At 35.8% G+C, this 17075-nt stretch overlaps 1 protein-coding gene across 2 annotated transcripts in view; it reads right to left on the reverse strand.

Moving 5' to 3' along the window:
• Positions 1-341: 341 nt before the first annotated feature.
• The window catches only part of Cd96 (CD96 molecule), an 89992-nt gene continuing 73258 nt past the window's right edge, over positions 342-17075 (reverse strand). For both annotated transcript variants that reach the window (XM_015478538.2, XM_015478537.2), the window contains 6 exons: positions 15376-15444; positions 14600-14671; positions 5343-5408; positions 4477-4572; positions 3054-3177; positions 342-1185 (listed from right to left, as the gene is read on the reverse strand). In XM_015478538.2, the coding sequence (XP_015334024.1) occupies positions 1077-1185; positions 3054-3177; positions 4477-4572; positions 5343-5408; positions 14600-14671; positions 15376-15444 (536 nt within the window). In that variant the 3' untranslated portion in view covers positions 342-1076. The remainder of the gene's footprint in view (positions 1186-3053; positions 3178-4476; positions 4573-5342; positions 5409-14599; positions 14672-15375; positions 15445-17075) is intronic.

Consider the following 17075-nt stretch of genomic DNA (forward strand, 5'->3'; position numbering starts at 1 on the left):
AGAGAATAATGGGAATTAGATGAGTTAGATTAGGGCTTGTTGCCTGTTTACTTGTGCAACAGTTTGGTGGCAGTTTGATACAAACACACACACACACACACAAAGGCAAACTGACAATGGAAACCACTTTTTTTTTTTTTAGGCTTTCTCTCAATTTATTTATGAATATCTTTTCTTTTTCCTTTTTCGGTATGGGAATTGAACCCAGGAACACTTTACCACTGAACTACATCCCTAGCTGTTTTCACTTTGTTTTTTAAATTTTTTAATTTATATATGACAGCGGAATGCATTACAATTATTATTACACATATAGAGCACAATTTTTCAAATCTCTGGTTGTATGTAAAGTATATTCACACCAACTTGTGTCTTCATATATGTACTTTGGATAATAATGACCATCACCATCATTTATAATCCCATGCCCCTTCCCTCTCTCTCCAACCTCTCTGCCCTATCCTGATCCATGTGGCAGGAGCCTGGGCAAAACATGATGAGAAGAAGGGTGAGACAGATTCTTGAGCAGGCTATTTTGTTTTCCTTCAGTGAAAATAAACAATGGAATTTCAGTCTGAAGAATAACTGCACCTCTTCATCCTTTGGAGTGCAGGAACTTTCATATTTTCTTCTTGAAATTTTCTTAGGGAATGCAACAAAAGTCAGAGATCATCATGCTTTTGGCAGAGAGTTTGGGATGTTGGAAGATTTCCAGAAGAAGAGAATCTGCTATGGGTATATGCTTGAAATGACTGTTGGCCTCTCAGAGTTAAAATAAAAAATGAAAATACTGTACTTACTTTTTAATGACAGTAGCCTGATGCATATCTCTTACATAAGCAAGAAAATCCCTACAACTTGCACTGGGTGTGAATGTGGCCTTATCCTTTCACTCTTGTCTAAATCTCAGGCATACGCCCAGGGCAAGTTGCTGGGAAAACAGAATATTTGCTTCTAACATCCATTTCAGCTGCAGCAGAGTTTTGGCTGGAGGGTGATTATATTAATGGAGAAGAGTATCTACTTTTTCAATAGGATCCCAGCAGAGTTCTGCTGTATGGCAAAGTCTCAAAGGATTAGAGTGTCTCCATCTCATGACAAGGCAGGTCACTTCCAATGGGCTCTTGAATGCATGTGTACTTGATGGGAGGTGGTGGTGGCTTGAAAGGCGGGGGTCTTTCCATGCTAGGAACAAAACATTGTTCTTTCAATGCTAAGAATGTGAGGTGTTTTTTGTTTTTGTTTTTTAATCAGAAGACCATTTGATTAAAAAAGAGATATCACCTTAGTTTTCTCAGAATTTTTGTTGGTTTAACCCTATGCTTGTGAATTCTATCAGGCACTTGAAAACCATGTTCATACCATTAATTAATATTTATATGGCATTTTATACTTTGCAAGGCATGTTTTTTATCTTAACATCATTTATTTTGCATTAGGAATTAAGCTTTTTTTTCATTACTCTACTGATAAAACTGAGGCTTAACAGTTTTTAGAAATTTGCTCAATTGAGGTCTTAGAACTAGAACCCATTTTACTCACAAAACTACCTCTTAATAGGGGAAAATTTTCTCTTACATGGGTTAAACATTCCTCCAGAAACAAAATTTTAAAATTCAGGGACTTGAGACTGAAGTTGTCAAATAGCCCTTTTGCTGACCCCACCCCCATCCTGTATACACACTGGTATGAACTGTACAGATCCTTTAGAGGTGGGAAGTAAAACTCTTCTGAATCCTTGAGTTGTTGTACTGGCTGGATAATGCTCAAGTCCCTTTTGCTTGAATCAGTGAACATTCTTAACATTGTCTTTGTACAAATCACTATTTTGTCCTTCAATTCATCTCTGTCTGAAATGCATCAAGCATCCAGGTTAATGTGGGACTTAGCTGTACAAATGCCCAAATGACAGGATGACAGGAAAAGGAAATACATGTGTGAGCATTTTATGTTCATGACTCAAACAACTTCCCAACCCTGGAAATCTATAGTATCTAAATTTGGGGGAAGACACACACACAGAGAGAGAGAGACAGAAAGAGAATGACATGCTTATCATTTAGATTTTCAAATTCCCATTTGATCATTTTAATATAAAGATCTTCTAATCCTTTTGGCTGCTTTAACAGAGACTTACAATATATTAAAAAGTGGATGCAATTCTAAGAAACTTGTACTTTTGCTTTTGTTCAGAGGAATGATGGATTCCTGAAGGTCATGGAGTGGCCAAGATGTAGTCAGTCCTTAGATAAGAACCCAGAAATTCTAACCACTAGTATCATGTTTTATTTGCTGTGAAACACTCCCTACATTGGTTATAGACTTCAAGGTTGCTCTGAGAAAAGCAGAAAAGTGTATTGCACAACCGTGAATGTTCTATCCGATACACATACAAGCATGTGGAAGAGCAGCCATATGTCAGGGGCTCTCCTGTGACGTGGGCTAACCCAGACTTATCCAAAATAGCAAAGTCAGAAAAGTGGGCTTAAACTTTCATGCCACTTCTGAGTGTGGTGTGGAGAAGAATTTTGGAAAATGTTTCAATAAGATGAAGAGGGGGAAACCCAAACATCTTTCTTTTCTCCTTAGGGAAAAAGAAAAAGAGCAGTAAAAGCCCACTCTGATGAAAAGCAGCTGGAAATCTCTTAAAATTACCTTTCTCACTCAATTTCACACTTGAGCATCTGGGCCCAGCTGGGCCCAGGCGATTCAAAGATGCATGAAAATGAAAAAATAATGAAGATTAATAGAAAAATCAGTTTTAGTTTTGAGGTGAGGTGAGGTTCAGTCTTCATTTCATGCCCACTAACTTGCTTCATCTGATGAGTGTGACAGTCTGACCAGGCCAGCTCAGAGAAGGGTACCCAGTCAGGAGTGTGTGCTTAGTCCCTACTGTGCAGTGCTGGCAAAGCTACTTGGCCTCTCTGAGCTTCTGTGAGCCCATTAGCTCATTATGATATGAGCAGAATGCCACATAGTACAAACATCTTGTATGTGTAAATATTTTGTAATAAAAAATTTCCGATTCCTATATATTTTAGCATTATACTCACATTTCTTTTTGGTATTGACACCATTTTCTCACTCCAAGACCAAACAGTGCCATGCAGAAAAAGAGCAGAGCTGCTATAATCACGGGCCAGGACATTCCACCAGTGGGCTTATTAACTACAATGCCTGAAAAAAAGTGTCAAGAGAGATCAACTGTAATGCCAAACTTCAGCATTCAGGGAAAAAAGGATTACACTAGTTCTTCTATCTGGAAAACGTTTTCCTCTAAGGGCCACGGGGGTATTCACTGACTGTGATTATGCTCTGGCGGCATGCCTGTGCCATGTCACACAAAGATGATGAGTGAATAGTTAACTATGAATCCTGCCAGCAATTTTCTATGACTACCTAAGCATATAGATGTATCATGAACACATATCCTTCTTATTACAGATGGGGGCATACTTACACACTATTCTTTCCCTGATCTATTTCTTAAAAAAAATTCTTGGAATCCTTTTTAGAGCAGTGCAGAGAGATTTACCTGATTCTATTATATGATATGATAGGTTAATTCCCCAATAGCTGTATTCAATTTAATTTTATTATTTACTCACTATTTATACATTTAATCAATTTATTATTCACAAATATAGCACAATTTAATAAAATTAATAAATATATGAATTTACTCATAAATGTATACATTATTAATTTATTAATTATTTTATTTAAGTCTCTTAATGTTAGATGGTCAAATTATTTTCATGCTTTTATATTTCTAAAAACAATAACATACAAGAAATGAAATTTCTTATACGTTATAGATAGATCTTTAGATATTTGAATTACATAGATCATTTGGCCAAAAAGTTATCTGAATTAGTTTTTCTTTCTGTTTAAACTAGATGGTAAACTTCTTGCAGGTGGAGACAGATTTAAAATTTCTTTTATTTCCTAGCTTTTATAACTGCTTTTCATCTAGAAAAGTCTCAAAAAAAATAGTACAAAGACCTGGATTTAAGAAGTCAGTTACCAAGTCTTTCCTCTGTTTATACAGTTTGAATTGCAGTCATAGGACGCTATCATGTTAGCACATGTTATCAGTGTTGAAGGTTTTTTCCCCTCCATATAACATACATGCAGGGATTCAAGGTCGTCCTGATGCTTACTCTATCTACCGAAGCCCTGTCAAAGGAGGCACTGAGAAACTCGTGTAATCCTATAATGCTTAATGGTGTGGCACATTTCACAGGTGGCTAGAGACATCAGGGTGCAAACTGCTCCAGGAGCATGACTTGTCACAAATAAGTTTACTTATGTGTCTATTTACTATGTATCATCTTTAATAGATTATAAGCTTTAGGAGGACAATGCCATCACTGTATACCCAACACCTGGCATAATGCCTGGCAAGTTACTCAATACATATTTGCTTAGTGAACAAAATATAAAATTAAAAAATATAAATGGCAAATAACTCACTGGTGATATGGATGTGACTATTGTTAGTAGATCCATTGGCTGATGTGGGGGCTTCTGAAAATTCTCCAGTTGTGCTCGTGCTGGTGAAGACATCATCTAGGGATATAAAGAGAATATCTGAATTGATCCTCAGAGTCACCTCAACTTGATCAAATGGTATAAAATCATGATTGGGTTCATGTATTATTGGGAAATATCTCAATTTGGGTGTCCTGAATGTCCCTAAAATATTACATGTAAAGTTTTTAAAGAACCAATTTATAGCCAGGCTGGGATCCTAGGGTTTATCTAACAGATATCAAATGAGTAAAATTCCTACTGGTTTAAAAAAAATAAAAAAATTCACACTTCAAATAACAAAACACTATCTGCTAAAGATTCTCAAAAAAAAATTTAAGAGGTATGGCAACAGAGCATTAAGTGGCATCAAGGAAAGATGAAGTCCTATCCCAATTTTCCCAGTGTTACAGATTCAGCTGATCAAAATACTGATTCTTCCCACCCCAATGTGTTTAATAAGGTCAATAAAGATTCCTTTGCAACATTATATTAGACAAATCTATGTTATCTAATCATTCCATTGTCCAAGAAATATTAAAAAATGAAAAGCATTTTTTATGAATGTAAGTGGCCAAAAATGGTATTGCATAGATTTCATTTGGAAACAAAACAGATAAAAATCTAAGACTAGGTCTCTTTTGTCTTCTTTGAGTGGGAAAAATTTTGGTTCTATTCATTGTCATTGTCATTACCAACATGTACTTTTAAATACCTGAAATTGGCTTCTTACCAGTTTTTATTTCTCCTCCTATGCTCAGATAAATCCAGCTACCTTCCATGCTCCTAAATTTTTCCCATGTACTCACCATGAAGAGTTGAGCCTGCCCCTGAGGGGGATGAACTGTATGTTTCACTGGGTATCCATGAAACCGCTAAAGGAAGAAGATTTTGGAAGAGTCAATCTATATGAGTAATCAATCCATTCTCTTTTCTTAACCATTAATTGAAAAAAAAATATGAAAAAGTATACTGAAACTACTTAAAGCAATATCATTGGACAGTTCTGCAGCATGTTAGATTCAGCCAAAATAAAGTGAGTTGAGGGATTGATTGTGGTTCAGATGTCTCTAACTGGGAAGGTTTTGATCATGGCCACTGCTATACTTTGAAGTCTCCAAAATCCAGATGTTGCCAATGTGACAGCATTAAGAGGAGGGGACTTTAAGAGGTGATTAAGCCAGGAGGGTTCCTCCCTTCACACATGGGATTAAGGCCCTTATAAAAGAAGTTTCACGCAGCATTCAGCCTTGCCATTCCACCTTCTGCCACATGAGGACACAACAAGAACATCCTCACCAGATGCTGATGCCTTGATCTTGTACTTCCTGGTCTCCAGAACTATGAGAAAATACATTGCTCTTCTTTACAAATTAGCCTGTGGTACTCTGTTATAGCCACACAAATAGACCAAAGTAGTTACTTAAAACAGGAAGAATGCAAGCAATACTAGCAGAAGTTTCTCCAGCTACAGAGGATATATTCTCAAATTCTCATGCTTACCCCATAGATGAGACAAAAGAATAGGAGATAATAAAAGCCCAGGAATGTTATGGTGGCCTTTACTAAAAAAAAAAAAAAATAAGATGCCAATATGACTTCTCAGGCCTTGGTAGAACATGCATGAGGGAAGGAAGTAGCTTGGACTTATGGGCTGGCTAACATGTTTGCTCAACTCTGCAAACTGAATTGTGTCAGCAGTGAATGATCAGACCCCTGTGGTCACAGGCCTTGATTCTTAGCTGTGGGTTAGTACCTTTGAGGCCCTCAGAAGAAAACCTTTCCCTGGAGTGGACAGTAGCAAACTCAGCACACAGGGCTTTTGAAATGGATCTATCAACTCATTTTGTTTATTACTCTATCCTGGGAAAGAAAGATCTACTTCTTGGTACATACCTGGATTTGATAACAGGCCTCCAATATAATGTAATATAAAATAACTACAGTAGTATACAGTTGCAATCAGTAGTAACATACTCATTTATTTAAAACACTAACATATATTCTGTTCCCAGTTAAGTGTGTTCTTCTATGTCAAGACCAAAATAAATAAACAAAATAAAAATAAAACATTTGAAAAACCTTACCCTACCCCACTTCTTGGTTTCTCTCTTTATGTCAAACAATAGCTGCAGCTAATGACCAAAGTATGTCAATGTTTTCAGGGATTGCTCACAGGACATCTGTCATACACGATTAAATTGAGTCTGAGTAGATCAAGGACATGCTCCTTTCTTCAATATAATTCTCTGAACTTGCTCCAAGTACCCTTGACTATTTTGTGGTTCTAGCTAGAGCTCCAAGATCTATAGATGATAGTGAAATGAGAATTTTATAATGTTCATTTTAAATAATGAAGCAATTAGCCAGGAAATTGACAAAGAACAAGAGCTAATTCAAATACAATTATACCCAGGCCTGGGTTTAGGCAAAATAATGAAGAAGGCAGTTCATTCTGGATACCCTTACAGATAACCTTTGACTCAACTTGGTGTCTCTTTAACTAACCTTCAAAGCTTGAGGTCTTTATTTAGTACCTCTTCAAAGTATGTTTGAAAGAAAGGATGTGATTAATTTATGCTAAAGTTAAAAAGAGCAAAATAAGTGCCATCCCTTTGAGGGACATAGCCATTTAAAACAAAAAAGATCTTCCCCTTCATGTTTATTATCTTTGGATCAATATAGAACATTTTGAAACAATTACTAACATGTAGATACCACATAGGTTTTTCAACAAATACAGAGTCCATTTTTTTTCTGATCAGTCTTTCCCAGTCAACCTTTATTTTCCCTGAACAAAATAATCTAATGTAGTGCAATTTCAGGAGATGCTGATATCATCAGCATGAAGCAACCCAATTATAAAAATAGCCATACTTAAAACTGTGCAAAGTATTTGATCATTTCATAAAACTTCTTTTTAGACTTCTGCAAACCTTCCCAGCATAAAAGACTCCTCAATATGATATACAATAACATTGAACTACAAAATCCCTTTGGAAAAGTAAAGAGCTATTTTTGAAATTTTGGTTTTAAGAGCTATTATTTTATATCTGATTAAAAAATATTTAGTGGAAACTGGGTATGGGGTGAGGGACGTGAAGAAAAAAGAGATTCCATTTGATGGATTCAACATGTCTGAAAGTATTTAAGTAATGTAAAAGAGAAACTTCAAGACTAAAAATATATTATAAATAACAGTCTTCCAGCAAGATGAAGTGAGTAGTTCTTGTATTGATTGTTCCCACAGGAGATAGGTCTTCCTAAAGAATGGTTGTTTATAGAATTCTCTGTAAGAGTTGGCTACCTTCAATGATTCATCTCTCACTAAAACAATACTTTTCTGAAAATTCATTCACAACCATCATTTAGATACCTCTCACAATGTATTAAACATTGGTTACTCTATCTGCCATTCATACATCTTTTAGTTAGTGATTGTCTTTTAGTTGATTGAAATATTCCATGTTCCCGAAGGCACCATCATATTTGTTAACTACATGAGTTAATTACCCTTTAAGTCTTTTGAGCATTCATTTTCCTCCAAGTCAATGACTGAATATCACTTTGACACTTTGTATAGTAAACACAAGCTTGATCAATAACCTTGTTTTGTATATCATCAATATGACCCCAAAATGTGAACACAGGATTACTATATTGTTAGAGCTTCTCAAGTAATTCATGTAGCCTTCCTAGAATGTAATGTTAGAATCTTCAATTTCTTTATATTCAGCACTCAGTAAAGTTTGTTCAACAAGGATGGTGCTTCTAATCTATGGTAAGAGTCATATAAACTTCAATAGTATAGTATTTTTCTTTTAATTGAATAACTCTTGAATTCCACTTATGACCAGTTCACAGTTGTTAATAACATTATGACTCATTAGTAATCCTTCCCCTTTGTAGGAGAATCTACTTGGAGTCCTATCAAAGCCCAATCCTGGCCGAAGCTTGGCAGTTCTTTAACAGATAATTTCTGCTACCCTCATAAGGTTCTTGATGTGAACTGAACATTTGTGGAATTCTGGCATCCTTTTTACATATGCAGTGGACTACTGATGAGACATTTCTTGGCTGTCCAATCTTCCTTAAGTCATTCTTTATCTTAAGTCATTAACTTTGTTCCAGAACAATGGAAGAGGGAGCAAACAACATCCAGAGATGGAGGACCTGGGTACAGGGATTTGGTGGATGCTGGTCTTTTGTTCCACCTTCCTCTTCAAGGGGCATATGCACACAGACAACAGTACTCCTGCCACCAGTATACACATGCTGATGCTAGCCACTGTGACTACTCTTGTCATGACCACCCAGTCCACAGACAAGGCCCTCACACTCTTCCCAACCACAAACAGAAGATGACACTCACAGGCTTCAAAGTGTGGAGCTATGCCTCAGAAATGGAGAAATCTATGAACCCCCATGGGATTTTAGCAGAGGATAGAATTTTAAATCAGAAAAATAAATCTTTGAGACTGACATAAGAGGAATTAGATGAAAGAATTGGAGAATAGAGTCTTGGAAGTGAGCAAAATAGAATGTGAGTCAAGGCACATGAAATTTTGGAATTTGAGAACAAAAGTGATGATTGTAAAGAATTAATATCACAGGGAACATAAGAACTGTAAGAATTATCATGCAGCCTAAAAACAGAAGCCAGGCCCAGCTTTGCTATATGCTCCTCTTACTGGTCTGCTCCTGCCACTGATATCAGTCTTTCAACTTTGGCCTTTCAACATCTTTCTGCCTAAGAAAAATACAAGATGTGCTATGAAATCATGAGGCTTAACTACCAAGAGCTGAAAAAGAACCAGACGGACCAGAGACAGAATAAGAAATACATTTGTAAGATTTAAAATGAAGGGAATATAAATTTTGAGGCATAAGGAATTCATAGTGGAAGAACAGAATAAAATCCCATTTTGAGACCAGTAAGAGGCCATCTCAAGGGTCCAGGGGTGTGTGTGTGTGTATGTGTGTGTGTGTGTGTGTGTGTGTGTTGATGGTGAGCTTGAGCTTGTTGATTTTGGTAATGAGATGAGTTGGAGTGTTGGAGGCTTAAGGGGCCATGGAGGCTCACATCATTTCTTTGTTTGTCTAACTTAGATATTCAGACTGATTTCAAAGTAACTTTGAGCCCCATTGGACCAGGTGAGTGGCAAGGGAAATCCAAAAGAAAAAAAGTAATTAGGATTAAAATTTCTATTCCATTGCTTGATCACCTGAATCTGTCTTAAGATGAGTACGTGTTCTAAGGTATCTTTAACCTTGTACATTTCAGGTATTAAGATGGTAAGATTGAGTATTCCCATTTTATTGGTGGTTAACGTAAAACATGCATTTTTTTTTCTGCTTGTAGGAAACTTGGAAGTTGAACTAGGATTAGATTCCAGTATTCTTGAATCCCAATGTAGCCCTCTTCAGGTTGATAAATAGGATGGCAGCAAAAAAATAGATTATAATATATTCTGATAAATGTAGATAAATGCAATGTGCTCAGAACAGTGTAGTGACATTCAAATATGTATGGACACCACAAAATCCATGCAGGATCCAAATATCTTAGAAAGCATGTTCACAAACAGCAAAGTGCCTAGAAGCACTAATAGTGGGTTTATTTCGCCATAAATCTATCCATTATCATTCTTTTTTTGCCTCTAAACATTTCATAAATCTATTGAAATAAACATACCAGGAGGGGGAAAAATCCCATTGCCAATGCCTGTCATGAATCTTGCCAAATGCATCATCCAATATTGGATGTCACATTACAGTCTAATCTAACGAGTAGAAACATGTTTCAAAATCAAGTTTGGGAGTGAGCAATCAATTTTAACTTGTTGGATCCTAATGTGTTTTTTGAATTATTATAAATAGAGCAAGTTACTATAGGGGATTATTTTTTCTCTAAGTTTATGGATAAAAAAATGGTTACTAGTTAAGAAGCTCATCTTCTTGTCGAAGTGACACTGCGAGTCCACACCTCTGGAGACAAATCCTTTGATGGACTTTAGAGTTCCTTTCTGAATTTCACCATTGCCAGGGTCATTTTAATGATAAGAATGATAAAGAGATGTCTGAGGATAAATGAAGTTTCCAAATGGGAAAGGACAGAAAATGTGAAGGAGCATGGTAATTCATTTCATTATGAAACCTATTAAAAAGACTAAGAATATACTGTAAAAATTATAAAATAAGACTCTGAAGCAACATTTTTTTTCAGTTTCCTAGTTTCTGGGGCAGAAAGTACCTTGGATGACCTTATTCTTCATACTGATGTAGAGAATAGCAAAGTTATCTCATTATTTTTTTTCTAGCACACATATTACAATAACAATTGAAAGAAAACAAAATGTTCAAAACTTCCAATTAAACAGATCATTTATTTTCACTGTGAATATGCCTATGTTTTCTTTGTCTTTGCCCATCTATATTCATCCTTTCAATCATTCAACAAATGTCTACTGAGCACTGATGGAATGCCTGTCATTGTGACAAATATTAGGATATGCAATGAACAGGAGATAAAAAGATTTAAATCTCTGTTCTTATGTACACTACATTCTAGCATAATTGCAATAAAAATCAAATGCATAAAATAAAGGAAAATATTAGACATTGATAAATAACATATTGATAGTTGAAATATGGGATAATTTATGTATGATCATAGCATAAATTTAACCTGGACTTCAGCTTTTTCCTATAACATTGTCTGATAAATTTTTTCCCCTCTCTCCATAATTTCTACCATCTACTCAACACATTTTGATTCATTTATTTATTGATCATCTATAGTTAGTGTTCCAGGCTTTACTTTAGAAACCGAGTTTGTAGGTAAACAAAAAAAAAATATGGGTATTTCTTATACTATAACCTCAAAAATAAAAATGACAAACAACTAATGTCAGTAAAGTTAGGATTTTCAGTATAGTTCATTACACACAACTCAAGTTAATATTAGCACCATGTAGCACATATGCAAATCTGTCAAGTGTCCCTGATGTTTTCATTGTCAATTTATATCTGATTGGTAAAGACTTTTTAGTTCATACCTTTGTCTATATGACAAGATACATTGTCTAGCTAAGCACATTATGGCTATTGTTTTGTCTGGCTTTATAATATTTCATCAAGCTAAGATTTCATTCTATTGATATTTTCCTATTATTGGTCATATTTTCCCTTACCATTCCCTCACTGCTATTCACATACACAGATTTGGATCTATTATAAATAACACCATGAATGTCTTCTTCCTGTCCCATTCCTTATATCAAAACAAAATGCTGTCCTGAATGTTGTGCTTATTATTCATTTATACAGTTTAAAATTTTTATCATATATTATGCCTAAGCCATATGGTCCCTGGTTATACTTACATTTCACATTTTATTTTTTAAAAACCAAACCATATATTGTTACCTGTTTTTTACTTTTTTTGCCTCAACACACTATTATTAAGACTCACTCATTCTATAAAAAGAAAAAGAAATGGGGAGGGCCAGGGATCTCATGAAAATCAAAGAGAGCTCAGTAGGGGCCCAAGGGGTAAGAGGAGGGAAGTGGTGGGAAGTGCTGGGGAGTGATATTGGCCAAATTATATTGTTATATTGTGTGCATGTACGAATAGGTAACAATGAATCCCACATTCCGTACAACTATAACACATCAGTATAATAATGTGGAAAGGGGAAAAAAAGAAAAAAGAAAGATTCACTCATGTTGTTATATATGGCTGTCATTCACTCATTTTTTTATTGCTCTATAATATTTTATTATGTGAGTGTGTTATAAATGATTCATTATGTTCTAGTATGGTATTTAGATTATTTACAGCTTTTGCTATATTAACAGTGTTTTTTCCCAACATTTGTGTTCATATTGCCCATTTGCATGTACTAATCAGGGAGTGAGGTGTATGTTTAGAAATAGAATTATTGGATTGTAGGGCGTGCACATACTTAGTTTGAAAACATAATGCCAAAGTGGTGGAAAGTGATGGCACAGATTTTTATTCCCACCAGCAATAGATGAAAAAATCATATTTATAAAACAGCAGTTGGCAATCCAGACTCCATTTTTTTGTCAATGGATTATGTGTAAAATGTTTTCGGTTGTTGTTGTTCCAGTTTTTATTTGTTTCTTAATTTCTAGAGAGGTTGAGCATTTAGGTGAATTTCATGTTTGGGATAAAACTTTTTGTTCATTTTATATTAACTTTTGTCTTTTTATTACTGATTTCTAAACATTGACATAAAGATTTGTGGCAAATATTTTCTCTCAGATTAGGCTTGCTTTTTTTCTTTTTGTACTGGGGATTGAACCAAGGGAGTGCTTAACCACTGAGCCACATTCCCAGCCCTTTTTAATATTTTATTTAGAAAGGGTCTTGCTGAGTTGCTTAGGGCCTTGCTAAGTTGCTGAGGCTGGCTCTGAACTCATGATCCTCCTGCCTCAGCCTTCTGAGCTGCTGGGATTATAGGCATCCACTACCTCGTCCAGCTAGAGCTTAATTTTGCTTTTTAAAGTTTAAGATAACTTTTGATAAAGCTGGGCATAGTGGTGCACACTTATAACCTTAGCTACTTGGGAGACAGGGGCAGGAAGATTGCCAAATTAGAGGCCAGTTTGAGGCAAGCCTGGGCAACTAATAAGATTCTGTCTCAAAACAAAATTTTTAAAAAATGGTCTGTGTATGGAGCTCAGTGGCAAAGCACTTGCTACACCAGAAAGGCGCTGGTTTCAATTCTTAGTGCTAAAAAAAAAAAGATACATTTTGATAAACCTGGGTTTCCTAACGCTATTCTAACTTTTCAGGCTTTTATGTGGTTAGTCCTTTGTGTCTCTTCATTAAGCCCTTCTGTACAGAAGAAGTTGGTCTTTATTTTATTACATATTTTAATGTTTTTCTTTGGACATAAATATCTTTAACTCCACGCAGTTAATTTTTGTGTAGTGTGCATTTTAATGCCTTTTAGCGTCCTTTGGCTGGACAATGCCTTCTTTTCCACAGTTAATTTGCTTTGCCATCTTTGACACAACATCTAAATTCTGTTTATTTGTGAATCTCTGTGTTCTCCCTTCTGAATGCTGCCTTGTCGTTTCTTGTAGTTGGGCACTTAGTTCATAGATATCTATTATCTTATTAACATATTTTAAAAAATAAATATGTTAAATTATAAAGGGTCCTGCACTGACTAATGATAAAAGTGTTTCATGAATTAAAGATTGTGATTAAACCAAATCTATGAGCCTAGGGTCCATCCAAGAGATAAACAAACAAAGCTACAAAGAGCAGTATTATACATGTTCCTTTGCTCTTCTTATTTCCTAAGAGCAAATTCCCAACAGTGAAATGACTGAGCCAGTGAGTCTGAAAGACTTCTGAAGGTTTCAGATGTACAGCTTAAGTGCTCTCCAAGAGGACACACCCACCTACGTTCCATGTAAGTAAATTCTGCACCTGAGGCATCTGTTGTCCTATCTCCTCTGCTCCAGTCACCTTTCTTTCCACTTCCCCACTATATGAACTTTGTCTTACACCACCAAGAGGCAGTCTATTTCCTTTGCAGGCAATACCCGCTAAAGTAGCTCCTGCAGACCTCCTGCTAGTTGGCTTGGTTAATGGTACCAAGGACTGGGCTCCCTCCTTTCATTTTAATTGGTGATGTGCATATTTTGAAGAGTTTGCTCTTTCTTCACGAACACACAGAGCTTGCTCTGTTGGCCTCACTGGTCATGTCTTTGCTCAGATGTCAACTTCCTCTGTAAGATCTCCCCTTTCATAAGGGTCGCCTCCCCTCACCCAGTATCACTGCACAGCTTGGTCTTCTCCATATCATTTATTACTGTTTGCCTCTCCCCAACAGAACTTGGAGCTTAGCTCTGTTTTGTTCATTGGTATATTCCCAGCAGCTACAACAATGCTTTAAATATGGTAGATGCTTTGTAAATATTTACAAATATGATCATGAATAAAGCCTATAGTAGTTTTTAATATATGTGTCGGGTGAATGGAAGAGGTCTAGAGGATTCCAAGGGACTCATGGTTATACTCAACATTTTTTGGCGTCTATCCCGCTGGAGGCTGAGGAGGAGTTGAAGCCTTGGGTAGTCACACTGGAATTTCTGGCTGAAAGACAAAGTTATTTTCAGAAATCAACTTTTTAATAAAGCTGTAATCTAACTTTTCTTTGATGTGCTGAATTTTTAATCTATGGGACTTTGGGGAAATATAAAATTGAGAATGTGCCTCTCTATGCAGAAATACTAGCTGTTATTAAGTAGAAGCACTGTAGTTTATGTTTAATGCCAACTTGTTACTGATTTGCTTTCTTTTTCTGTTCCTGTCACCAACTCGGATCACTGGGAGTGTTGTGAAGATTACTTTAATATTGCCTTAAAATCCTCATGGAATAAAAGCACAACACAATAACAAATTGTTAACTCTTATTTTTTTAACATTTACAGGAATTGTCGTATCAATTGACAGTCACTGCTGAGTAACTCAAAATCAGCCAAAATATCAACATCAAATGAAAAAGCCTTTTGCCAGGTGCAGTGGTACACACCTGTAATCCCAGCAGTTTGGGAGGCTGAGGCAGGAAGATTGTGAGTACAAAGCCAGTTTCAGCAATGGCAAGGCGCTAAGTAACTCAGTGGGACTCTGTCTCTAAATAAAATACAAAATAGGACTGGGGATGTGGTTCAGTGGTTGATCATCCCTGGGTTCAATCCCTGGTACAAAATATAAAGTATACAAACTCAGCACCATAGAAGCTTTAATGAATCGTGTGTATTGTCTGGGAGGGTAGAAGACAGCCTTGCTGTACTCACTTTGAGGGGTGGCACGTGGTGTCAATGTACTCCCATCCACGAGGATCACTGAAAATGTAGCTGGATATCCTATTTTGAAAACAAAATCCCCAAATTGTTACAGGTATTTGCATCCACATGTTTAACCATGCCAGTAGATTTAACAGGAGTATGAAGTATTGAAATGGGAAAGAATCTTATTAGATACATAGTCTAATTGCCTCATTTTATAAATGATGAAACAGAATCCAAAAGAGTGGGTGCTTGTGGTTATATATACAATATTTAACATCATTTCTTTGCTATTGACCCAGTTATCCTAAGCACAAATGTATTATGTTCAGACTTCAAAAATATATTGCTTCAGCCTGGGGATCTGGCAATAAAAATGAAGCTAAGGGGCTAGGGGTGTGGATCAGAGGAGAGTGCTTGCCTAGCCTGCATGAGGCACTAGGTTCAATCCTCAGCACCACATAAAGTAAAATAAAGACATTGTGTCCACCTATAACTAAAAAATAAATATCAAAAAAATGAAGCTAAGGTTCCTGTCCTCATGAAACTTCCTGTATGGTGAACTTTCATAATAAATATGAAACCATATTTAGTATGGGAAAATATTAATATTTTCCCATACTAAATATGGTTTCATATTTATTTCAATTTTTGATTTGAAAATTCACCTCCATCTTTAAAATCTATCATTTTCATTCTATTCCTTCTTATTTCCCCTGAGAAATGAGAATGGTTCATATTTACTTTAAAATATCTCTGGAAATGAAGAAGCAAGGTAGATTAAAGAGAAAGAAAAGTACCCTCCATACCACATGCTGTTGAACTCATGTTTATGTCTGCTTAGAAGACAAGTTTTTAAATATGTTTTATATGTATTTCTCTTTTGTTCCAAAACATTAAGGTGGTTTACATAAATATGCATTATAAATAGATAAAACAGTAAATAAAAAGGAAAGACAACAGAAATATCGCTAGAAAAATATGTTGATCCCTGTTGAAATCTGACTGTGGAAAGTACATAAAATGTGATTCCTTTCTTTGGAGCGAGCAGGGGGGGATTACTGGGGATTGAATCCAAGGGCACTCTACCACTGAGCTACATTCCAGCCTTGTTCATTTTTTAAAAAAAATTTGAGACAGGATCTTGCTAATTTGCTGAGGGTCTAAGTTTCAGAGATGGGCCTCAAACTTTCAATCCTCTCACTTCAGCCTCCCAAGTTGCTGGGTATAAAGGTGTGCACCACCACACCCAGCCAAATTGCAATTCTTTTTTAAAAATATTTAATTGATTTTATTTTTTAAATACATGACAGCAAAATGCATTACAATTCTTATTAAATATATAGAACAATTTTTCATATCTCTGTTTGTATATAAAGTATGTTCACACCAATTCATGTCTTCATACATGTACTTTGGATAATGATGTCTATCACATTCCACCATCATTGCTAATCCCCTGTCCCCTCCCTTCCCCTCATACCTCTCTGCCCTATCTAGAGTTCATCTATTCCTCCCATGCTCCCCTTCCCTACCCCATTATTGGTCAGTCACCTTATATCAGAGAAAACATTCGGGATTTGTTTTTTTTTGGGATTGGCTAACTTCCTTTAGCAATTCTTTTTTTAAAAAATACATTTATTTATTTTAATTAGGTATATATGACAGCAGAATGTTGATTCATACAATTTCAGCACAACTTTTCGTTT

This window comes from Marmota marmota, unplaced genomic scaffold, assembly GCF_001458135.2.
Source record: "Marmota marmota marmota unplaced genomic scaffold, marMar, whole genome shotgun sequence".
Taxonomy (NCBI): domain Eukaryota; kingdom Metazoa; phylum Chordata; class Mammalia; order Rodentia; family Sciuridae; genus Marmota; species Marmota marmota.